The 26525-nt window shown below is 35.8% G+C and overlaps 1 protein-coding gene and 1 long non-coding RNA gene across 8 annotated transcripts in view; one reads left to right on the plus strand and one right to left on the minus strand.

Annotated features, from left to right (window-relative positions):
• Window positions 1-26525, plus strand: part of LOC116997646 — a 346453-nt gene that overhangs the window by 106784 nt on the left and 213144 nt on the right. For all 6 annotated transcript variants that reach the window (XR_004418216.1, XR_004418217.1, XR_004418219.1 and 3 more), the window contains exon 2: window positions 3395-3492. This is a non-coding gene — a long non-coding RNA (uncharacterized LOC116997646). The remainder of the gene's footprint in view (window positions 1-3394; window positions 3493-26525) is intronic.
• LOC116997641 (guanine nucleotide exchange factor subunit RIC1-like) overlaps window positions 3220-26525 on the minus strand; it is a 161897-nt gene continuing 138591 nt past the window's right edge. The window contains exons 1-2 of one of the 2 annotated variants that reach the window (XR_004418215.1): window positions 3977-4116; window positions 3220-3337 (exon numbers count right to left, since the gene is read on the minus strand). Coding sequence is in view for 1 of the 2 variants with exons in the window: in XM_033062650.1 (XP_032918541.1) it covers window positions 3276-3337 (62 nt within the window). In the remaining variant the exon portion in view is untranslated. Of the gene's footprint in view, window positions 3338-3976; window positions 4117-26525 lie in introns of those variants that run through there. The other variant, XM_033062650.1, reaches the window with a different exon arrangement.

Consider the following 26525-nt stretch of genomic DNA (forward strand, 5'->3'; position numbering starts at 1 on the left):
CAATTTTTCTTTGAAAGTCTGGTAGGTGTTTTGCATAACTAAAAAAAAAAAAAATCTATTGTGCATTCTTTAGTATTAATCTCACTTACTTTTAGAATAATGTTAAATAATCCTGGAATATGAGTTCTCTGCAATTAAGCTGTCTTCTCTAGATAAGTACCACCTTTAATATTAAGAACTCTAGAAGACAAAATATCTTCAAATATATAACACTTTAAAGAGAATGAGAAGGGAGGAGTTACAAAGTCTGTGGTTGTATACCTCCTCTCAGGTCACCAGTTGTTTTGTGTATGCTACTGAACTATGACATATCTAAGATACTCTTTTTGTATCCCATACTCTAAAGGGCAAGCACAGCTCACTCTAAAGCTGGAGATTTGCATTCTTCACTGGGTTTGGGCAGGCAGAGTGCAGAGCTAGCAGTAGGGTTCAGCATATTACTCAGTTGAGTAATCAAGGGGAAATTATTCTGGGAAAGCATGCTTGCTGTGTTAATAATGTTCCTTGGTTGATTTTTTTTTGGTGGTGGTGGTTTTGGTTTTGTTTGTTTTTTTTTTTTTTTTTTTTTAAATTTATTTTTTCCTGTTGTCTCAGAATGTTTTTCTATTCGAGCATTTCACTGTAATTTTTTAATCTCCTCTAGAGAGTCTGTGACACTCCACCTCCTGGAGTCACCCTCTAAAAGGGACAGATATTTCTCTAGTGATTTCATTTCACTGCTCTTGGCATACTCAGGACTCATCTCAAATCTGGTTTGAAAACATCACCACATAGCTGAGTGGGATATAGCTGTCTTAATGTCATGTTAGATGTCTTGTGATATTTACTCATGACCAGAAGACCATTTCAAAAGGTCAACTGTAGAAACCAGTTTTATATCTGACTGTCCCATTTAGATGTCACTAAACATCTATATTTAGCCAGTCTCACCTACAATGTGTTCTCACTTTGAATGTCTGTCCAAAAGAAGATGGTGGCTGACCACTAATGTCGATTTTCCCTTTGAACCAAAATTTTGTAATTTTCAGTATACCAAGAGATTTTTTTCTTATTATTATGATACTTTTCAGTATTTATAGTGCATATTAAGCTTATTTATTATGCCATTGGGCAGAACATTTGCAAACATGTAAAAAAAAATAGGGTTCATGCAGGTCACTACCAGTCTAATACCAGGTAGTTAATTACACATCACATCAAAAAGAAAAAATTGGTCGTGAATTCACAGAAATTATGTAGAGGAGTTAGAAAAATTCTTGGACAAAGTTGGGATCTTAAGAAAACACACTAATAGGAGTAAAAAATTAAAAGTATATCACAATGGCTCAATGTATTGGGTTCCACTCACTGTGAATATCGTAGCTTAGAGGAAACAAGCTCTAAAACCAATTAATAATGACAACAGCAATTGATGATTAGTATGGAAAATAATATTAATGTTACTAATATTAATAATAAAATAATAATATATTATTTACTTAAAATCACAATGTAAGTCATATGAACTTAATATATTATTAATAGTGATATGATGACTTCTACATATCTCATCATCTCAGTGTTTCATCAGAACATCAATACTAGTAGGAAACACATCAGGATCGAAGAACAACTCAATTGTCATTCTTAATAGAATTATAATTCATAAAGATATCAATAACAGTTCTTGTAGTTTTAACCCTAGCAAGAGATCAATTATCCCAGTGAAATACCGAAAGAAATATTAAGGGGGAGATCAGTGGAAGTAAGGCAGAAAAAGATAGCACAGTTTAAAACAGAGAATTTAGCAATGAAGAAATTTACAAATTTACAAATCCTGGATAAGAGAATGTGGAAAAAAACAGATAAGTTTGCAAGTCATAATATTTTAAAAAGAAAACTCATCCAAACCGATACTTTTTCTGTTGAATGGAAGAATTACAGTCCCAAATGGAATTATACCATGTCACTGATAATATATTTCAGTTTTAACCAAGGATCAGAAGCCTTGTTCTGGAACAGTTGACACTTTATTTATAAATGGCTTACACTGTGCAAGGTAGGTACTTTTGCTTTTCTAGCTGTTGCTCTTTGTAGTTTCTCTGGGTTTCCTAGAGATTTCTGATAATTAGCAGTTATACTACAATAAGGCAAATGAGAGACAGTAAAAGTGATATTATTGAGGAGTCATTTCTGCAATTTCTGATAATACCTTGACCCAAACATTTGTTCATGGACTTTAGGGTATATTTGAGAACTTTCTTTTCAGTAGCAAGGTTTCTTGCCCTTGTTGTGGGGCAAAACAAAAAATCTGTGTGTGAAAACAAGGGTTAGGCTTGCCTGTATTTTTCCTATGTCTTCTGACTGACTCATGAGTATTTTAAAACAAGCAGTGCATTTCAGTAAAGCTAACAAAGCTTCCTGATAAAGGAAGTACATATATTTTGCTGGTATAATTACAAGTACAATGAGTAATTCTCTGTCTCATGTTTTTTAAAACTAACTTGTCTTGTAAACCAGATTGTGTCAGTGCCATAGATTCTGCCATAGATCATAGATATTAAAGCTTATCAAGTAAAAAAAAATAGATGGATAAGTTTATTTCAGTTTTTATATTGTATACCTAGATCCTGTTTATGGATTCACATTAACTAGGAATGCATATCATTGGATATTCTGGTAGGGTCCTTATGGAAACAATGCAAAAGTAATTTCTTGGTGATTTAATATATCTTTATTCAAGTTGTTCATGGTTGATGTACTCTTTTTTATTTGCATCATATACTGTGATATTAGTTAGATGACAATAACTAAGGAAAGTGTTTAAGATTATAGATTATAGATATATATAGATTAAGATTGAGATAATATTTATATGGGGCATATTTGAGAAGGACTGGTAAGTAACGTATATAAATAAAGAAAAATATTTTCTACAACAGATTTAACTCTAAATTTGTCCTAATGCAGGACTAGATTATTTTTCTTGTTAGGGTATTTTTAGTGATTTCTGAAGTTTCAGACTCAATGCCTCTTTACTTGTCTAAGACAGTAATTAATTTGATTTTACTCAAAAGGTTTTCAAATTAGATAATTTTCCTCTATTTGGCATGAGATATGAATTTATGCATTACTCCCAAGCTACTTACAAACCTTGAAAATACCACTGTTGTTCATTTAATTATTTAAATTAGAGTTCCAGTTTTGAACACCTGCTTAAAAATAAAAATCCATTCATTACTGTTGTACACACTCTGTACACTCTGTTGTACTTACCAGGATGAACATCATAGCATCTACATGTTCTTCTGCAAAGGGTGGTCCAATGTCTTTGCTGTTTTCTGTTTGCTTAAGTAACCTGCAAAGAAAAACAGTATTTTTTGATCATGTTCAAAACTTTGTTGTTCTGTTTCAGTGAAAGCTACGGAATTATCAGGTTTTTGGTATCTTCAGTGGAACCTTGCAAGACTGTTTGGTGGAAAATATATTCCTAAGGACTTGGTTAGTCATCAAGTAAGTATCTTGTGTTTTTGAATAGTTTTCATTCAGATCCAATGAAGTGTTTGTGTTGACTTAGGTACATAAAAAAAATTACTTATTATTACTTATCACCATTATTTTGACTTCCATTTGTAACCATTTCAGTCAGGGTTTATACATATTTTAGCAAAAAAAAAAAAAAAAAAAAAAAAAAAGGTTTACTTAGTATTCCTTTTCAGCCTCTATCAGAATGCTGTTCAGTGACCTGTATTACTCCCAAACTACCCAAACTATGAAGCATAAGGAGGACTGAGAATTTATTGGGTTGTCTAAATTTGTTGTACCTGTGTGTTAGCCTGTGAAAGGGATCAAGAATGGTGTCCAGCGATAAATTACTAAAGTAGATAAATCCAATTAAATGTTATCCAAACAGCCAGGTTCTATTATTATCATCCACCCAACTGATTTTGATAGTCTCATTTTTCTTACTATATCATATGTACTTTGTTCTTCATACCAATATAGTCTTAAATATTTTTAATTCAAGTAGATGAAGAGTGACTCTTCAGTCTTAAGTGAGTTAAAGCAGATCCTTCTGTCATCTTCTTGTACCAGATTTATAACGATTTTTCAGACCTCTTCTTCCACTTTGTTTCTAAACCTAAAGAAGAAAATTGGGTTGGTGGGAAAGCATTTGTAATGGGAAAATTTTAATAAAAGACACAAACTGTAAAATTGCAAAATAGGGGGAGGCTAGCTGTAACATTTAAATGATACTTACATATCCTACTCAGATTGTAGATGTAACGTTTTAAAAATTATGTTGATGGGATTAGAGAATTGATGCACTCTTTATGTCACTTCTCATCAAAATGTAATGATTTCGATTTTTTTTCACAGAATGCCAAAATATATTCTTTTACTTTTCAGTTAAAAAATTGCTTCAGTCTGAACGACAATGCTTGAACTGGTCACAAAAATATGTATTTGACTCTACTTTCAAAATATTCTGTGCTTTAAAAAAATTTCAGTCAATGAAAATTATAATGATTACTTATTTATTTGCTATTTGATGAAATATAAAATTCAATTTTTGTGATGGAAATAATTTCCAATTACATAATTAGTCCAATAGCATAATCTTATTTCACCACTTGTCTGTATCAAAAAATAAAGATGTATTTCTCTGTAAGAGAATTTTATAGCTCTGACTGGCTGTGTCATTCATTACCATTTAACTTATAAAATAAAAGAATGAGAATTAAATCTTCATTTTAATGCTGTTTTATGAATTTAGCCTAACAAAAATAGATGTTGATTGAACTGATTGAATTGTCAGGAAGGCTGGTGAAACTCAAATATTTAATTCAGTTAATGCTCATAGAAGAAGGCAATATTTAACCTAAAGTTGGGAAACAAAATTAGACTTAAACTCTGTGAAAAATGAAACAGGATTCAAGTGCTAGAAACCATAGAAATAAAATTTAAGTTTTTAACCAGCTGACCTGTCTAGGAAATTGTGCACAGCTGGTCTTGCTCTGGATTAATTTGGTACCCTTGGGATTTTGTATACCTCTAAGGCTCTGAATGCAGTCTAAACGTATAGATTTGTAAGTTAAATATTTTTTCTTGTTTCATAACAACTTAATTCAATTTAGAAGTGCAGAATTATTAGAGGGCACATCTGTCTCATTCAAAAGGTTACACAAAATGCTTACATGTGCCTCATCTTTAACGATTCAAAAAAGGAAACACATTCAGTCACACACCTGCTCATAGATGAAGAAAAGTGATATAGATAATATAAATCTTTTCATGCTATATCCCATAATTTTGTCCATACTGTGTCTAAGTCACTTCAGCATTCATTGTGTCAATTATGTATGGCCAAGTTAGAATATTTTAAGGATGTGAATGCTACAGGTGTCTTTTTCAATGTCATTGAATGTCATGAAGTTTTTTTACACTCTTAAATGTTGAATAATTTTGGGTTGCTTTTGTATTTTCTTTTATCACATTAACATAAAAGTGCAGAATCTCTTATAGGGAACAAAGCCAGATTGGTTTCTTTTTCTATAGTGTGCTAAAAAAGCAAGAGTGATTGATGTCAGTGACTCATGTTGAAAGATGTTGCTGCTTGAGTGGTGTGACACTGGCGTGATCTCATTGAGTAGGTTAAAGAGTAACACGGAGAGGTGGAATAAAGGCATTCAGTTATAAGGCACCCATCAGATGACACACTCCCAAATTCACAATCTCTTTGACTACTATTACAATGCTGTACATCTTCAAAGCCTTTGAAGAGCTTTAGCTGTGCAGTTCCCTTTCATGTCAGCAGAAGACAAGCTTTTCTGTGATAAGATTTAGCTGGCTTCCTTTCACATGCTTTTTGACTGAGGAAAACAGACCGTGATCACTTTCATTATGACATGATGTGTATTCTGAAAGTATGTTTAGGCAAGTAGTAGATTAATTAATTAATTAAGCATGTAATAAGTAACCAGTTTAAGCTTTCATATTGTCCTAGTAGTCTCATTTTCATCTATAAATTTCTTTCTTCATTTGAGTCCCTGAACACTTAAGTTTTCAATATCTCCTCAATACTATTTTGTCCTTGGTCCATATCTTCTTTTCCTTTTACTTAGATGAAAATAAGAATATTTGGATTTGTGACCTTGACTTACTAGTTGCAAAAGCAACAAAATAACTTCCATCTGAGTTGTTGCTTAAATTTCTATTAATGTTATTAATTTTAAAACAGAATTTTACAGATATTATATTCAGTGAACTGAAAATAGGTGTTCAGTAAATACCTGTCATAGTGCTTCTAGGAAAGAAATAAATAATCCATCTCTCACAAATATTTGTTGTTTTAGTAAAAACATTCTTACATTTAAGTAAAAGATTATAATAAAATGTGAGAAAATAAAGCATCAACTTCACTACAGCACAACATGAAATCCCTGAACTTAAAGGAAAATTAGCTATTTGCCATCATTCACTCATTTTAGTTTGAAGGCAAATGGGCCATGAATGCAATGAAAACAACTTTATATGGTATAGGTTTCTAGTACCATCAGAAGAATTGTTATGGTTATACAAATGTTATATCATCTCTGTTTGAAGGACCTCCACTGCCCAGGATGGATGAATCGGTCTGGAGACAGCTAACTTGGCTTTGTGGTATTGTTTCAGATAGTTTGAGATTCTTTAAGGCATCTTGCCATGAACTGGTGTGTAGCTCAGCTGCTCTATTCCTGAAGAAATGTAATTGGTCTAAAAAGCAAGATACATTTTAAAAAAATGCAATGAGTGAATTGTAAATACCTGGAAGCACTTGTAATACATGTTTTCAATTCAGTTTGTCATAGGAGTATTATAGGATGCTAAATTAGGGACTGGTACCTTGTTGTGTATTAAAACAAATGAGATGAAGGATCTTATGTCTAGAAATTAATATGTATCTTTAAAAACATAGTAGTTTCACAGAAACAAAATGAAGACTTAATTGAATGATACATGTAATGGAGATAAAAGACAATTAATTCCTACCCAAATGCACAACCAGTTAGCATTAAAGGAATGCAGGCAGAGATTTTCTAATTTGCTCCTTTCTGATGACGAGCTGCAAGATCCATGCACAGCCCAAAACTCATCAGTTAATTTTACAAAGTATATTCAGCAAATGAACTTATGAAGAAAAGTGTTTAGTAGAAATGCGTTTAAGCTTTGAAGAAATATACCCACTAACCTTTCTCAGTTGGTTAAAAAACAAGAAGACTTAACTTTGTTTCTCATCAACATTTGGACCCTATGCTCTACTTTTTGGATACCATCTCTTCTACAGATGCAATGGATAGCAACTCTCAATGTTTGGCATCTATTGAACTTTACCACTTTCTTAAGAATCATAATGAAAAATGAGTACAATTTTGGATTTTGGCCCATAAGCATTTATAAAGGAACTGACTAAGAAACTGACTAAGATGCCAAATATTATAATTTACAAACCTATAGGTATAAAAGAATGACAGAGTGAATTTTTCTTTTCACTAATCTTAAGATCCAACAAACAGGAGATGCCTCTGCTCAAATTAAGGTGCAAACGAGACCATGGTACAAAGTCAACTATATGGAGTGTTTTTAACAATAAATGTGTAATAGAGAGACAGAAATGAGAGGGAGAGGGAGAGGGAGAGGGAGAGGGAGAGGGAGAGGGAGAGGGAGAGGGAGAGGGAGAGGGAGAGGGAGAGGGAGAGGGAGAGGGAGAGGGAGAGGGAGAGGTGGGGAGAGAGGGCAAAGGGAGATGAGGCAAAGAAGTGTGGAAAAGAGAGGTGGAGAAGGAGAGGTGAGAGGTGTTCTTCATCATTTTGGGATTCTTGGTGGTGAGGCAGGGGACTCAGTTCAGTCTTCTTGTAGGTTCTGTGCAGAAAGAGGTGCTGGCTCCACAGAGTCCATCACTATAAAAATCTTTTCATTATTTATAAATTTTAACAAACAAAGAAAATAATTCTTGTTGGCTACAAGTTATGTAGTTTCCTCATTGACTAGTATTTTATCTTCTATTGGCTAAATTATTCTTTCCTTTCTAATGTTAATTAATCTGCATGCTCAATCTTTCTCTTGAGTCAGTGGGTTTCTTAGGTCAATGGTCCCTTACTCAGTGGTTGCAATCTCTGCAGTAATTACCTTTTACCCAGCTAGAGCTAATTTCATCACTGTTGCAGAGTTTATCAGTTTCTTTCTTATTTTGGGAATTATGCCAAATGTCCTCATGGCCTCTAAATTTTACTTTCTCTGTACCCATTATCAGTCACATATCCTTCTTTCTAAGCTTTGTTAACCTTCCCCTAGGTATGAGATCATTAAATATATCTTCCCAGCACCTGGACATCAGTGCCACCTTTATATAGACCAAGTTCCATGTATCCACAGAGGCATGTCTGAGGTGCTGTTGTGGTCATTGGTGGTCACAGATGCCGTCTCACCCATAACTTGGGGGATCTTTGTTTGACCAGTTAGATACATATGAGCAGTTGCTTCTTTTTACAGTCTGTCAGTGGGTGATTTTTTTTTCTGAATGCCTTGAACAGGATGAACTAACCAGATCTCTGCCAGGCCTCTTCCAGGCCTGGAATTAGCGCTTTCTTATCATAAATTCCTCCCTTCTGTAGTGTTAACAGTGTTTGAGACAGGTAACTCTACCTTTTAGCTCCTAAGAACTATCAGTTAATAATTTTTATTAACTAATAATATTAGTTATAATAATATAATAATATCAATAATATATTATTAGTAGTATTACTTCTGTATCGATATATTATTATTATTAATATATTATTAATAATATATTAATAATAATTAACTAATTATCAAATACAATTGAATTTCTCCACCACAAGGTACACTCTTCAGATATTGCAACCTTTTTGCACTCAGGATGTGCTGTTTTGATTAGGGGTTGGGTTTGAATTTAGGAAAACACTTTCATGCTTAGAGATTAACATTTTCCGTAAAACTCCAATGTGCAAGGACTGTTGGAATTGTAAATTGCAATGATATATACTACAGTATTACCTAACCTTTGGTAATATAATTCTTTCTTCCTTTAGAATGTATCATGTTTATACTTAAACTCTACTCTGCATAAGGTAGCCTTGCCTTGAATAATGCATGCTGTTTATATTGGACTATAAGAGAGCATCCATTGGAGGGCAATGAGGATAGTGAAATGCCTTGGGGGGAAACCCTGTGAGGGATGACTGAGGTCACTTGGTCTGATCAACCTGGAGATTGAGGGGAAACCTCATTGCAGTCTGCAATTTCCTTTTGAGGGGAAGATGAGGAGAGGTCTTAATTCTAGGGACCAGTGACAAGAACTGAGGGAATGACTTGAAGTTGTGTCAGGGGAGGTTTAGCTTGGATATTACAAAAGGATTTTTCACCCTCTGGGTGTTTGGGCACTGGAACCACACCCCAGGGAAGTGGTCACAGCACCAACCTTGATATAGTTCAAAAAATGTTTGGACAATGCTCTCAGGCACATGGCGTGATTCTTGGGGCTGGTGCTGTGCAGGGCCAAGAGTTGGACTTAATGATTCTTGGGGGTTCCTTCCAACCAACTTACTCTGTCATTCTATGATATACAATTCTAAATACATATAAAAGGAAAGGGATTTGAGGTACACATGTATAAGAACGACTGAAGATTTTGGTTGCAATGTGAAGACAAGCTGTGTGGGTGATTAATATTCAGTGAGGCCAATGAAAATTTAATTCAAGTAATTTAGGGAACAGACCATCTCATTTTCTTTTGCACTCCCTATAAATGCTATTTTCATCTCTATGATGGTTCATATCAGCTAATTCCTGCATAGCTACAGTTGCTGACAGTGAGTAAAACATTGTCTTTGCTCTTACAAGTACTCTTTGAAGCCTACAGAGCGACACCAGCACAGATTGTTAGTAATAATTGAAATTACTTTTCTGAAAGTAACTTATCTTCTCCTAACACACCTTATATTTCTGTCTGCTGTAATTTTCAGCCTTGTGTCCCTTTCTGGATTTACAAAGAAAACCACAGCGAGTAAGTATAGAGGCCAGGATTCATTAAAAATTGTTTGAACACTGCACAGAGGATGTGGTGGGAAAAACACAGAATGAATATAGATTCATAATGTGCATTGGGGTGGGAAAATGATGCATTTCAGAAGATTGTTTGCTTATTTAAAGCATTCCCTCATCTTTACTGACAAAAAAAAAAAATCTGTCTCAGCTATGTATTCCTGCAGGAAAGTGAAGAATATTCTGTATTTTTAAACAATTGTTAGAAATGGATTAGCAGAAATCTGTGTGCTTATTAAAGCATGATAACTCTATTGCCTTTTCAGTTAGAGGACATATAGCAGATTTCTAGGGGTTTTTGGAGCAATTATTTTGTTTAGTTTTTATGTGAAGTTAAGAATAGAATGCTCCATTTAGAATGTATAATCAAGAGAAGAGGAAGTACTAGCATTAGAAAAAATAGAGGAACAAAGTAGGCGAATGAGGTACAAAATCTGCTCCTATAGTTTTTTGTGTATCTAAGGAATATCTTCCTCTTTTGATCTCATTTTCTCTAATTCCGTGAGAAAAATTAAAAAAAAAAAAAAAAGCAGCCCATAGAAGGATGAAATTCAATTTATTACCCCAGATATGTCAGCATTTTTTTCATTACATTTTTGCTCTTTCATTCTTTCTCCGACCCTGTGTATCCTTGTGTTCCAGGCAGAGTTAAACAGAATTTCAGGCAAAGAAGGGCCACTGTTTTCCCTCCTGGCACTGATCCTGGCCAGGTCTTTTGGACAATAGGAAGAGTCCAACAAGAAGTATGGAAGTGAGCTAGGTTACTCTACCTGACTACTATTGAATGGGGACTACCAGTAACCACCATCATATCATCATGGATTTTTTTCCATATTTATTGCTTCTGAAGGACTACTTAGCAGAAGAAGTCATTGTAAAATTTTGTTATTTCCTCAGGCTCTTCACACAATTTTTTACATAACTAGATGATACAGATTATTTGCACAGTACTGATTAATGGGATACAGCTGACTATTTGTAGATTTTGTTTGTTATTAATTATGTGCAGTCTTTATGATTAGATCATTATTTAAAATCAATTAGGTATCCCTTGATGGATACCTGAGTTGTATCTAGTTATAATAATTGCTGAAAATATTCTTGTGAGATTGTTACGACTCACTGTAATATGTGCTTAGCCTTGTCTAAACATTTGAAAAGAAAATAATTAGTCCTTAGTCATACAAATATACGTATGTCCTGATTTAGGGCAAATTTGGGAGGAAACTTGAAAATGGGTCCATCTAGAAAGCAAATTCTAGCAGCCCCTCCCCCAGCTGGTTCAAGAAAAGATTTGGAGAAAAAGTGGAAAAAACTGTTTAACAAGCAAAGTATTCACAAGCATAAAAAAAAAAAAGAATAATATTAAACAATGAAACCTCTCTCTGTTCTGAAGAGACGGCAAATTCAGAGAGTCCCTTTCGTGGGGTGTAACTTGGCTTGCTCGATCTCTTCTCAGTCTTGCCTGCTCTGGAAAATACCATGTCCTGGCCCCAGTGTGCCACAGGTGTGAGCTCCCAGGGTTCTGGGTTTTCAGTCCAGAGCAGGGCCGAACAGTTCCAAGAAAAAGAAAAACCGCAGTCCAGGGAGCTTCTGTGCCCGAGCTAGCTAAAAAAAACATAACTAAAAGCAAAGGAGAGCTCTCTCCCGCTGTTCGTCCGTGCTGCAGACAGCACAGTCCAGGAGAAGGAAAGCTGAAGCTCTTATCTCTATGTGTTTGAAAACAGCCACCTCAGACATTACACCACTTCTCTTTCTCACCCCTGTAAATCTCAGATCTAGTTTTAAAGGTGCAAAACTAATTTTTGACCTAAACACATGAGTGAGGATACAATTCAGCATTATAAAGTCACTCCAGAAAAACATATTAGAGATGCAAATTGGTAAACATTCCAAAATGTAAATTGATACCATCCAATGTCTAAATACTGAATGAAGATTTGAAGATTTTCTCTGTGGACTGTAATTGTAACATATATCTGGTGAAATCACTTTTCTGATTTAGAATAAGAAGTACTCTCGTTCTTGAAAATTTACGGGACAGAATAAAAATGGGCAGAAGTTCCAGCATTATTTCATTATGTTGGTGTGCTTTTATTTAGAGATGTATACCTCATGCAAAATAGTTTTTAAATGAGATGAGATTTACTAAGACAGAGACTCACTCCAGACTGCATGCCCAGGTCTATGTGTATTAATGGTTCCTAAGAAAGGTCCTCTTGGACAACTCATAGGATATATGCTTTACTTTAGAGTCCTGTTTCTCTGCAGAGACTGTCTTTTGAACACAACATCCAGCTTTATGGTTGTGACCTTATTTCAAACATATTTTCATTAGTTTTCTATATTTGGCTTCTCCCAAATGCATGTTAAAATGCTTTTTTTTCTGTGTCTTTAGTAGTCTGCTTTCAGAGATGCTGCATAGTAATGAGCAGTAGGTAGGTGCCGTGACAATCCCCCCTGAATGTGAAGGGAGAATCCAAGATTTGTAGATGCCCACAGTCAAAAAGCAATGACAATTGCCAGAGGTTCCAGGACACCTACAAAGTTTTATTCATACATTATACTGACAACATGGAAATTGGTATAAGGTAATCCCTTTTCTTGTAGTATAAACCCAAAGCATGGTATCTAAATAAGGGGGAGGGAGGGAGGGAAAGAGGGAGGGAAGAAGGAAGGAAGGAAGGAAGAAAGGAAGGAAGGAAGGAAGGAAGGAAGGAAGGAAGGAAGGAAGGAAGGAAGGAAGGAAGGAAGGAAGGAAGGAAGGAAGGAAGGAAGGAAGGAAGGAAGGAAGGAAGGAAGGAAGGAAGGAAGGAAGGAAGGAAGGAAGGAAGGAAGGAAGGAAGGAAGGAAGGAAGGAAGGAAGGAAGGAAGGAAGGAAGGAAGGAAGGAAGGAAGGAAGGAAATTATAAACTTTTGTTTTCGATTTGCATGGATGCATTTCATTTCATAAGGTGCTGTGCGGCATAGAGTCATTTTGGAAATGCAGAGCTTCCCCAAAACCTAAGAGCCCATTCGGACTCCAAGAAGCAGAAATTGATTTGAATAATCTGTCACAGTATTAACATTAGTAATGCTTTCTTCTTCAGTGCTATGAGAATTAAGTTGCTTGGCATTTGACTATAAAATGCAATAAAGTAGGAACAGTATTGAAGGCAGTATGTATTTTTAGGCAATGAAAATGTTGTGTCAGCAAATCATGGTTGGAGAACCAATTCCCACAGCACCATTTTAGTAGGTTTATTAATGTTTCTTTCCTAGCCATCACCTTGCCTTTAAAAGTCGGTTTTGCCTCAGTTGTGTACTCCTTCATTATCAAGAGGTAATTTAACCTCTTTTTTATTTTTTCCAAAAAGAGAGGATTCAGTTTTGCCCCCTTAAGTTAATCAAATTAATTCACAGTTCATTCTCTGAACTGACTTAATTTTGTCTGGAAGACAGAAAAAATAGAAATAGTTTAGAAGATTTGTCATCATCATCCTCTTACAGAATCTAACAGTCCACAATTATGAAAATAGAAATTTTCTATATGAGGAAGAAAAGAACATTGCTCTCCCATAAACTCCTCTTTTTATCATATACTCACTTTCCCGCGCCCGTGGCGGCAGCGGCAGGTGGGGATGGAGCTTTCCCACACCCGTGGTGGTGGTGGTGTGCGGGGACAGAGTTTCCCCGCTCCTGCCGCGGCAGCGGCGGGCCAGGATGGAGCCTGCCTGCTCCTGCCGCGGCGGGCTGGGATGGAGTACCCCGCCTCCTCCCAGAGCCGCGGCAATGGCGGCGTGGGGCCCCCCCGCCTCTCCCCTGGGCTGCGGCAGAGGAGGGAAGGAGGGAGCTCTCCCTCCTCTCTCCCCGCCCCCTGTGCTGCCTGCAGGGATCCAGGTTCCACCCGTGGCGCAACAGAGTAGCAATTTGTAACAATCGCGAAATGCTCTGCCTGGCACTTCTGAGGTTGTAAATGTCAGAAAATTATTCACATATTAGCCACTCCTGAGTATTAGCTGCATTTCCGGTTTGGGAGCCAAATCGTAGTCAAAATGGTGTGGCTTGTATTCGTGAAATTACTGTAACTTCCCATGTGAATTCAGACCTATTGGTCTGTGAGCACATAACAAGCAGATCCCTGCTCATTTTCTTTTCCATAGTTTTAACTTACTCTGCTTATTTTGAGACCTGTCATTCTAAGGTGCTTGGAAATCTATTTACTGGTTTAATTACACAGATATCTAATTACACAGACATGGAGTCTAGAATAGCAAATTCATTTATGGAAATACTAGTACTCATACCTGTTCTCTGAAGAATATCCCTTATCTCTAGAATAAATTTTATTTTTAAATGTTATTTTCTACCATAGAATTTTACTTGCAGAGAGTGTCCTATCATATTGATACGGTCTTATTTGTATATTTTCTCGCCAGAAGTGGTTATTTTTATTTTCTACATTTCCATTGCAACACAACCTACTGGTAGCAGGACTTTTGGTTCTCATTATGTTTTTCTACTTTTCAGAATTTTTTTTCTAAAACATACTTCCTCAGTATGCTGAGACCTTTATGTCAGTGGTTTATAAACAGGAAAAAAGTGATTCTGGTAGAAGGGGAAAGCCTTGGCTTTTTTTTCCCGTTTCTTGCCATGAATACTCTAAGGAAAATTTCCAATTCACTTGTGAATGGGAACAGTGCCCACGTAGCAGATGGCTATGAATGAAAGCATAGAGAAGACCATGTCCACCCATTAAATACATTTACTGAGGGCAGACTTCCCAGGCTAAAATTTCATGTATATGCAACTTTTGTGTCAGGGTTTGGGGGACATGTTAGTATTAGTAATTTCCTTAAGAAGTCTAACTTGGAGAAATTGCAATATTTTTCTGCATAAAAATCTACATAAGAAATAAGAAATCTTCATGAAGACAAAAGAAACTTTTTTTTTTCCTATGGGATAAACAGCAATTTTTAAATTTTCTTTTCAAAAATGTACATGAAAATTTTAAATAAAATCAAAGAGAAGTAAAAGTATCATCATTAAACAGAACATTAATTATTAAATAAAATTAACACAGCTGATTATGCCCAAATTATCATATTGTTAATTAATGAAAATGAGATGTATTGGTTCCCCAGATTTCTTTTTTTTTTTTATTTTTTTGTTGAGAAACTATTTTATTATGAGACTCTGCAAAGCTTATCTGTATCATTATATTACTGTAGAGGAACTTCCTTGCAAAGATACAGTTGCTGAATGTCACCACTGACTTTCTTCTTAAAGTCTGTTCCTCTAATGCTTCTTATGGAAGACACTTATCATTGTAATTTATTTCATAATACCACTGTGTCGATTGATAAAATCAGCAAACAAGTCTTCTAGATACTTGTCCTTGAATCACATTTTTTGTACCAGTTACACATGATTGTATGATTCAAAATATTAAATCTACTTAGGATCCCAGTCAAGTGAAATAATCAATAGGTGGTCTAAAACATCTTCAGTCAAAAAAAATGTTGACAAATTATTATAATGTTTGAATTATTTGAATGAGTTCAAAATATTGCTTTTGGGTTTTGGGGGTTTTTTTATTATTTGACAGCTAGGAGGATTAACTGAAATTTAATATCAGGTTATTATTGCAGTCTAGGATATACATTATTTGACTAGTTGCATTATTGAAAGCCTTATTAACATGTTTTTAGTATTGGTACACATATAATAGAAAGCAATATTTCTCTACAATTTGATTTTTGCTAATCACCTCTTCTGTATTTTAGATCTTTTTCAGCTTGGCCTGTGGCAATTTTTAAATATATTAAATATGTACTTAAATTTAGTTAATATTGTTATTCAAAAGATTAGGTATTAAAGGCTGTAAGCCTCTGTTTGATGGGTTAATATCAGGGGGAAAAAGTGAAAATATGATGCTTATTTATTCCTTTGGGAAGAGGAGGCAGTATCAGCTACTTTTTTATATGCTATTATCCATCCTCACTTCTTAATCTTTTGGGAAAATGGGGATTTCATTGCTTCTTTAAGTCTTATATTCTTTCAAAACACTCAAGTAGTAACATGGACAGTCAAAAAAAGCTTGGTACCTGCCAGGAGATTGTATGAATTATAGTAATCTGTGGGAGGTATTTTTTGAAAACCTGGTTTGAATCACAGACAAGTTTTAATTGGAATTACAGAAAGATCTGGAAATATTCCATCAAACAGAACATTTAATTAAAGCTGTTTTTTGAGTCTGTTAAAAAGACTCAGCAGAAATTGATAGACTTCAGAAGCCAGGTATCTGGGCATAAGGTACTATGATCTGAGTAAATATGGTAAAACCTAAAGCATAGATAACTTAGACTACCTTAAGGAATTAATTGTTCATTTTAAGAGAGTTCTTACCATAACCTAAATTGATATTCAATACTAAAAAACATGCTTATTTTTTGAATCTTACAAAAAAGTGCATGGCATCTTGAAATGTACGAGGGATATGATTTCAGAACCTGTGATGTAACTTTCAGATTTCTTCCCTTCTTCTGCTTGCAATAACTGGTTTCATCCTCCTCTCCCCTACAGAAAACATTTGTTTTAAAAGGGTTTTGCCAGTGAATTTTTTGTTGTTTGTAATCACTATCATCTGATTACATTATACAATGTGTGGTCTAGATTACAAAAGAACTATTTCACTTCAAGTAAGACTTTAGCAGTTTAGCAAGCTATGCATATTATTTGTCCAATAAATTAGCCGTATCTTCTTGTTTACTTTGTTATATTTACTCACAAATCTCTGTCTAGGCAGTGAATTAAAATATCACTAAGATGTTAACAGTGTTCACCATTAATAAAATGAACAATGCTTAGTACAACTATTATAGCCTAAAGTAATTTGAATAATTGAATACCACTTTGTCTAGAGAAAACCATTTGTAGCAGCACTTGATTTTTAAAATGAAAGCAGAGTGAAAACTCCAAATGTTAAGTTGATAAATGTTTTGTAACATTTGTAACATTGCTGATCCTATTGTATATATGCGGATAAAGCACCTCGACACTGATATTCTCTTAATATTATATATAGCTGCAGCAAAAAGCAAATGGTAAGTGCACTCAAGTGCACAGAATGTTAAGTGTGTAAGATGGCAGCTTAAAAAGAGATCTATGTACTCAGAGGAGAAATAGCCTTCAGGGTGTTCACAGCAGGAAGAACCCGAGAGAGCAGATGAAAGCAGGTGTAGAAATGACAGAGTATTCCTTCTCTCCATTGAAGATGTTGAGACTTTAGTTCAAGGGATTGTAGTGACAATCTACTCATTTTTCAGCTTGCTTTCTTTGACTTTTGCTGTGATTAGAAAGGATAGCAATAAAATATTTGGTTTAAAGAAGATGCAGATTAGGTAACCAGCCATAGTGACCTTGAATATCTGATGAAAACTTCAGAAGAAAATACCCAAAAGAGGGGGAAAAATAGAAAACCGATTATAAACTGGGTGGGTAAGAGGAATTCAAACCAGACAGAATCCTAGAGTGTCTCATAAAACAACACACTTAAATTGGAATGTTACATTCTGATGAAAGATTAGTAAAATGTTAAAAATATATGGAAAAAACACATTTGTATGCCATGTTTACCATTGTATACAATGGTAAACAATAGCTATCACACTTATTTGCCTGAAGAAAAACAAGTTGAGTGGAAAATACGAGATGCCTGAGGAATGGGCTGCCGTCCAGAGGGCACTGGACAAACCTGAGAAGTGGGGAATCTCATAAGGCTCAAGAAGGCCAGGTACCAGGTGCTACACCCAGGTCAGAGTAAACTGCTCTACTAATACAGGCTGGAGATGAATAGATTGAGAGCAGCCCTGCAGACATGGACTTGGAGTGTCTGGTGAGTGAGAAACTGAACATGAATTGGCCATGTGCACTCTGCCCAGAGACACAACAGTATCTACAATGTAGAAAACCAGGTATGACCAACAGGTCTAGAGAGGAGATTGTTCCTGTCTACTCTGCCCTCATGAGACCCCACATGGACTACTACATTCAGCTCAGGTGTCCCCAGCAAGAGGGAGATATGTACCTGTTGGAATGAGGCCAGAGGAGGGTCACAAAAGCAATCACAGGGGATGGAGCACCTCTCCTATGAGGACAGGCTGAGAGATCATAATTTGTTCAGACTTGAAAAGACAAAACTTCAGGCAGACTTTAATGCAGCCTTTCAGTACTTAAAGGGTTCTTATAAGGAAAACAGAGATTAACTTTTTAGCAGAGCTTGTTGTGACAGAAAAAGGATTAATTGCTTTAAATGACAAGAGATTAGATTCAGATGAGATGAAAGGAAGAAATCTTTTATGATAAGGGGAGTGAAACACCGGAACAGGTTGTCCAGAAAGGTGGTTGATTTTTCATCCCAGAAACATTCAAGGTCAACTTGATCTGGTTGAAGATGTCCCTGATCATAGTAGGAGGTTGGACTAGATTACTTTTAAAGCTTCTCTTTCAGCCCAAACCATTCCACTATTTTATTCTGTGATAAAAATAATCTCTCATACTCAATCAACTTCTTTAACCACCTCACTTTAATCATGATGTGGCTTAGAAGTTGAACTTTATCTATCCTACCACTTCAGTATATTCTAGCTGCTGTCGCAAGACTTGTATCAGAGCTACTTTAAGGGAATAAAGAGCAGAAAACACCTCAGAATGGTTCTATTCTAAATATTTAAATGTATTCAAAGTAAACTTAGACTCATTTACAGTAATTTCACGATTACAATCCGCACTGAGTATAAGCCGCAATTCCAGGGTGTCGGCAACATTGAGGTCTTTATCCATATATAAGACGCACCGGACTGTAAGCCGCACTTTCGTTTGCAGCGAGGATCCGTGTGCAACTTTCACAAAGTTGCCAAATAGTAATAGAATCGCAGGATTGTGGAGTTTACTGGCTCGGCGCTCCTCGGGGCGGCCGCCAGGGAGTGGCCCCGGTCCTGCTTGCCGCAGCTGCCAGGAAGCAGGAGAGCGGTGTGCCCAGCTGCCACTGCCGCTGTGCTGATCGGGGCTGGGCAGCGCCACTGTGCTTATCGGGGGCAAACAGTGCCACCGCGCTTGCAGGCTCTCACTTCCGAGTTTGGAAATTTCCTAAATTTGTTAATACATTAACCACTCCAGAGTGTACGCCGCACTTCCGGGTTGGGAGCTAAATTTTGGTCAAAATGGTGCGACTTGTAATCATGAAATTAGCGTAAGTGAATTTTTCCAGGGGACTGTAGATTTTAACATGGTAATTGAAATGCCAGTATTCACAGTAAGGTGCCAACAGAAATTCTCCTGGGCATTTTCAGATATACTTCAAAATCACCATATCTGTTGTCTTACATTCATCTTGGTTTCAAAGAATAAATGTTTAGATAGTATTATATATGTATTTTTTTACTAAGTTTGCAACTAATTGGAAAAAAAGTGCATAAGAGAAATGCTTTTCATTTTTGAGGAAAGATTGGTGCTTCTAGTTATGACAAGAACACTTTAAGTTAGTTTTAATTCTTTTCTTCTGAATAGTAAGAAAAAATCTGTGGGGAATAAACCAATCTAGCTGCTGCATTATCATTTCAGAGCTGCTAGTGCAAACATGTGCAATACTGCCTCGTATCTGCTGTAAAGAGAGAGTGACGTTATTGTCCAGTGAATGAACTGTTCGTCCAATAGTATGCAATAATCACGTTTTTTGAGTGTCCCAGAGTCCCATCCGATCTCCTCATGTGTGTTTGCTATAAATCGGAATTTTTGTTATGGCTGGCATCTCAGATTGCCTACATCAGTCTGTTCAACACTGGCTAAATCCCATTTCTATCTATTTTCAACCACACTAAAAAATGCCATAAACTTGGTTGAAAACAAACTTGTATTTCCTGTGCTTTCTCTCAATGTTTCTCTATATTGTACATTGTAATGGCAAGCAGAGAATAATCACCCACACTGCAGGGATCATGCAACTCAGCAGCAGGAGGAGGATATAATTTACTCTAAGGCTAGGAACAAAATTACCTGACAATTGCTAAGGTTATATCTTACAAGTACAACAAGAAGAAAGGAACATGGTTTGTTTTTGTTTAGGTTTGTTTTTTTAATATATAATTTTATATAATGCAGAAGAGCAGTAAACTGTAAGACTAGGTTGGTAGAATTGAGTTAATGATTGGACTAAATCTCAATGTTTTTTTCCAACCGAAATGATTCTATAATTCTAGTAGATTGCTACAAATACAAGTTTGTGCTACAGTTAAATAAAAACAGTAAAGCTCTAATGTTAAGTTATGCTTTGGATCTACCTGCTTATAAAGATGATCAGATCTCAGTGTTCTATTTAGTATGCACCCAGAGAGGCTGGTCAGTAAAAGAATCCTCAGCCAAGCTAGTGAAGGAAGGGTTGTCTCTATTTGCCATATGGTTGCTGCAAGAGCTTAAAAGGCAGCATGCCATACTGTAGCAATTTCTTGGGTGTTTTATTATTTATTATTACTATTACTATTATTATTACTATTGCTATTGCTATTGCTTTTGCTATTGCTATTGTTATTAGTATTATTATTTCAAATAGTAAAATGTTTGAGGTTATGCATATGCAAATTAATCCAGTAATTTCTGAACTGCAGGTGTCAGATCTATGCCCTTGAGGAAATCGCAGCGAGTCATCTCCATCCAGAAGTAACTTTGATCATGCCCAGCTTGGTTATAGCTTAAAGTTTAGACACTGTTTTACAGGGAATCTGTGTTGTGTACATATAGACAGAAGCATTATTGCTGAAGGCATGAGAAATATGTACTGATTTTGTTTACTGCTTTCAGTTACAAGTGTCAAGGCAGAAGCCTTAAAAAAATAAGCAGTAACAGCTCTCAAGTCCAAACAATAAAGGAGTGATAAAGGATTTGAATTTTAGACTGCAATAAAAAGGAAGGGCAGGACGAAGAAAGATATGGAGACCACTTACTGCTTTAAAAGACAGAGTAGGGAAATATGTTAGTGATTATTGACTGGAAAAATGAAAAATAAATGTGAATATCTCTAAAAACTGTACTGTTACTTAAATTAGCCCAAAAACCTATATGGAAGAGCAGAACTTGGGAGGGAAGGAATAAAAGAATACAGTAATTTCACGACCATAAGGCACACCTGACTATAAGGCATACCCCCCGGGAGTCGGTAAAATTTGCAACTTTGCATATCATATAAGGTGCACAGGACTATAAGGCGCACTTTTTTTTTTTGCAGCGAGGCCCCGCCCCCAGCTCCCCCCGTGCAGTTGCTGGCCGAGGCCCCGCCTCAACCCAGCAGCCATTGGCCCCCAGGCCCGTCTCCACCCGGCAGGGGCAGTGCTGCAGGCCCCCAGGCCCTCCTTCACCCGGCAACCATGGTTCCCCAGGCCCGTCTCCACCCAGCAGGGGCGGTGCCGGGGGCCCCCGGGCCTGCCTCCAGCCAGCTGCCGTGGCACTGCTGGTTCCCCCCACGGCTCACAGGTCACACTTCCGGTTTGGCAAATTTCACAACTTTGTAGATAATATAAGGTGCACCGGACTATAAGGCACACTTCCGGGTTCGAGGGAAAATTTTAGTCAAAAGGGTGCGCCTTATAGTCATGAAATTGCTGTAATCACAATGGTAAGAGAAATGGAAACAGAGCAAGAACAATTATATAGAAACAGAACAGACAGGAGAGCTTCAGGTAAATCACTGAAGGTAGAACACAGGACTAAAATATTCATACCTGAATAGGTAAAGGTATAGAGTTAAATAACAGAAGCATTTTATTTTAGTTCTGAAGAAAAATGGCAGCAGACCATAATCAGAAAACTACTGCATGAATTACTTTTGGGAAACACGATATGGGCCAGGTTGCATCCTGCATTTCAGGCATTTTGTATAATAGAAAAACATGCCTTCACATTGCCACTATATAAAAATAAAAATTAAAATAAATAAATAAATAAATATATAAGAATGGGTGTGTGTACATTTATGCATGTGTATATACACATATTTGCCCATTTTTGCATGCATTTGAAGAGTTGGATGTTGGTCCAAATCTGCTGTAAATTTTCATTCTTTAAATATATATGTTGATATTTCCAAATTGAACACATTTGTTTATTGGCCATGATTTTATTTCATTAATTTGCTCCTCTTTACTGTGTCGTTACTTTGATTAAGCTTTTTGAATAATGAAGGACACAAAACCTGGGTTGTTTACAGTGAAGTTTAAATCATTTTTTTGAAGAAATTATGTGATGTAATGCTGAAACAAAAAGAAGGCCATCCTGGAAGAGCTCTTTTCAATCTTAGATGTTTCTTCAATTCCAAAATGGGAATCTAATGGTTCCTACAGCCTTGTTTCTAACAGTAAACTGTCAGAAATTTAGATAAATTTTTACTCTGTTTTCTTTAAGAAAATAAGTGAATGTCTCTGAGAATACATACATAGTTTGTGTGAATTAATAGCTCTGAGATTTATAAGCTATGCCTGGTTGTGAATCTTTTACAAATAAAAAATTACTCAAATTAATAATTATAATGTCAACAACTGTGCAATATCTGTATGCTTGAAGGAATTCTACTGTGTGGAAGGTATTTCTACTAGTGTCTGTGGAAGTCAAATAAAGCTCTTGTGTTCTTAATCCATACAGCAGTGGTGAAATTTGTAAACTGGTTTAGGTCTTCAGACAGAAAGGTATGATGAGAAAGTTTATTTTGTTTTACGTCATAAGGAGAATCATAAAGGGAGAACAATGATCTTCATTGATATTCTTTAACAAATTATGTCAGAAAAGATGGATTTAGTGTAATAATTGTATTTTTTTTCTTACTTCTTGGCTCCCTATTGTAAGTTAATACAAAGAAATAATTCATACATGCAGATGTGTGTCATAAATTTCAACTCTTACATTATTTGTTTTAGGTGACTTTTCTGTGTAATACATTGCTTTTTCAGAACTTTATACTGGCTGTCCAGTCTGTGTAAGGTCATAGCCTTCTTTTTGCTGTTGTCTTAACTACCTTACCACTTGTATGCTTTGTTCTTGGCTTTCTTTTCCTGACTTGTTTTTGTCTCTGTTTTGAAGAATTCAGAGGGGACCGATAGCCTTTTAATACAGATTTAGCAACAACCTTTACCACTATATTGTTAGAACATAATTCAGTGTGTTGGGGTGTTTTTTCTTGTAGAATGACTTTCAAATCCTGCATATAAAACAGTACTTTTTCCCTGTGAAAGAATTTATAGGGATTATATGGTCTACATAAAATACTGTTTTGTCCACAAGAAAATGACTTTTGTGTCCTGTAGAGCAGTGAGGATGATTTCTGGCAAACTTTTATTTCCCTTTTGTGACTTCTCACTGACTAAATGCAGTCCACCATAAATGCATTCTCATCAGAGTCTGTTTATGCATAGCAGTGTTGGAAGTAATAAGCACTTAGGTTTTCTAGCATGAGTCAGTAAATACATAGGCAGGTACAGATTTATGACTCTGCACTTCAGAGTATCACAGTGCTTGATGTATAGTGTAGTCAACTTTATCTGAATGTCACAGAGGATAGTGAGTATATCTTTAATACCAAGGTCATTTTTGATGTAATTAATGGGTTGTGATTTCTTTTGTAGCACAGTTTCAAATAACATGATTTCTCCTAATCAGGGTTATTGGCTATGGAACAGGTGTCCTTGAAATATACAAATTATCCTGTGAAATACAGGCATACAGATATTAAGTGTAGGCTGATGTAATTTTACCAGTGTGAATATTTTAGTGGATAGCATTTCTTTTGGATATATATTTTCTCTTTAGCAGGAAACACACATTTCAAAGTGTTTATTTACATTACAAGGATTTGTGAACCTTCCTTGGTGCAGTTAATGGAAGAACTCTGCCCTTAGCAGATTAAATATTTCAGTCTGCAAAACTGCTCGCTCTCTCTGTTCACAAGGTAACTATATTTTATCTCACCACTCTCCATCTTACAGTTTTGCTGAGCATTCATGAGGTACACATCGCTATTTTGCAGTGCTTTGTTTTGTACTGAAGGAATATACCATGACTGTAACAGCTACAATAGTACACCAAAACTTTTTTCCTTTACAAATGGGAGTGATAAACTTATATAATATTCCAAGAACCTCATTTACATATCTACTTTTTTTTTTAAATGCAAAAACATTCTTCTCTGTTATGTCTTACTTCTAGACCTAAAAGAAAAAAAGTGACTTAGAGTGTTTCTGATCAGTAAGCAAATGTTTTTCTGTTGCATGTCAAACTAAGGCATTGGAAGAGACACCTTTAATAATCAGGCATTATTTTTATCATGCAATTTAAGCTGGCATGAAACTTAAATAGCAACAGTGGCTATATAACAAATGTGGAAGTGAAGGGAAGATCCAACCTGGGACAGTGTGTGCTATATTCTGCATGGTTATATTAGTCACACTAGAAAAGCCTGATAACAGCCCTTGCTCTTCAGAATTTTACTTAGTGCTATATTTTGTGACAAGTCTTTAGCTGCTCGTGTGTCAAGTGAGTCCTTGCAAACTATTTTAGTTTTGAACTCTTACTTTTCAATGTCTGGATATACTATGGTAGTCTCACTTTGATTTGGAAATTTCAACAGAAATAAATCTTACTGAAGAAGAGATTATTCTGTTTCATTTAAACTTTAAGTAAACTTTGGATTGTGTATAGTTAATTAGATTTTATTATTGTTAAAAACATACAAGGAAAGTTTCAGTGAATAACAATAAATGTAGATTATCATCTCCTCTAGCCATCACGTTTGGATCTCCTGGGGAAAATATCTTAACATGTAATTTGCAAATTTTTTAACTTCCAGTATCTTTTTTTACTTACTTTTTTTCCCAGCAAATAATTCAAATTAATCTATGAAAACGTGTTACCATGTCATTATTTTTCTATTCACTGGGGATTCTGTCTGAACATGAGTAAAAACTTATTTATTGTGAAGGTGACCAAGTACTGACAAAAAGGTGACCAGAGAGGCTGTAGATTCTCCATCCTTGGAAACAACCAAAAACTGACTGCATGTTGTGCCAAGCAATTTTTTCCAAGTGGGCCAAATGGAGCAGAAAGTTGGACCAGATGACCTCCAGAGGTTCCTTCCAACCTAAATCATTCTTTGATTCCAAAATACTGGAACTATATAAGGGAATTGATTGTCATGTTTGTATTACTTCAGTTTCTCAGTCGGAAATGTTTATGTTGACACCATCTCTACATAAGAAATTTCCTGATTCAGCTTTTGCAGTCTCTAGTAGAACAGCCTTTCAAGGGCTTTGCATAACTGAGCTATATTAGCAACTTTTATTCGGCTACAGATTAATAGAAGAAATTACGTATGGTGGCAGAGTTTGAATTGTCTAACAGCAAAATATTTTCTGAAAGAATTTTTTAATATATATTATTTTGTTTCTGCATTCTGAATAGTAAACAGCTGCCTTAGAAGAAACTGTCTTCTTCCAGCAACCTGCTTGTTTGCAAACCACATGTATTCAGCAGCTTTGTTTTCACTCTCGCTCCCACTCTTAAGCTGCAACGCAGACTAGAATTTAGTAGGGGGGTTTGTACTCACTGTTATTCCCACTGGCACAAGAAATAGTGTGAGTAGGACCGTAAGTGCTGGTTAGGAGGGTGTAGCAGGATACAAGAAACAATATATCCCTGTCTGTGGCAGGCAGTTTGGGTTACAAGCTGCTACAGAAACTTCCATTTTTATACTTTGACATCCCTCGGTTTATCTATGCATCATACCCAGCAACAGGATATATGGTGGCTTCTGGTCAGTCTTAAGAAAGAAAACATATAGACAGGAGGTTGTCTCTGTGTAAATTGGTTATCAATGTATGGGTGGCTCCAGGTGCATGCTGCAGCATCAGAATTCGCTGTCTTCTGTGGAGGCATGAAAGACACTGAAGAACATGTAATTCCTTGCCACTTTGCCAGAGACGTTGAGAGCTGGTGCTGTATCTGAAGTAATGAGGTTCAGCAGAAATACTGTGAGGGCTTGGATTAGTTCCATTATCCATTTGATTGAAAATATTTCTTTAATTTTGGACGTGATGCTAAGAAGAGCTGGAAGACCAAATGATACTTGATTAAGTTGAAAGGCTCCAGAGTCGATAGTTGTAATGTGTACCACAAATCATGATTTCACAGACAGATTTGTATTTAAATAAACAATAAGAAATAAGGTACTTAACTTACATAAGGCTGTAAGTTCTCTGGCTGATTACAGCAGTAGAGTCTAGTGATTTCTTCCTCATTCCTCATCCAGCCAATCAACTGCTGTAAGAATATACTGCTAGAATTAAACTTACTTGGGGGCAGAAGAAATCACAATGTTGAATATTTGGATATGTTTTTTAAACCTATGTTTTATAACAGTAGATTTG

This window comes from Catharus ustulatus, chromosome 1, assembly GCF_009819885.2.
Source record: "Catharus ustulatus isolate bCatUst1 chromosome 1, bCatUst1.pri.v2, whole genome shotgun sequence".
NCBI classification, from domain to species: Eukaryota; Metazoa; Chordata; class Aves; order Passeriformes; family Turdidae; genus Catharus; species Catharus ustulatus.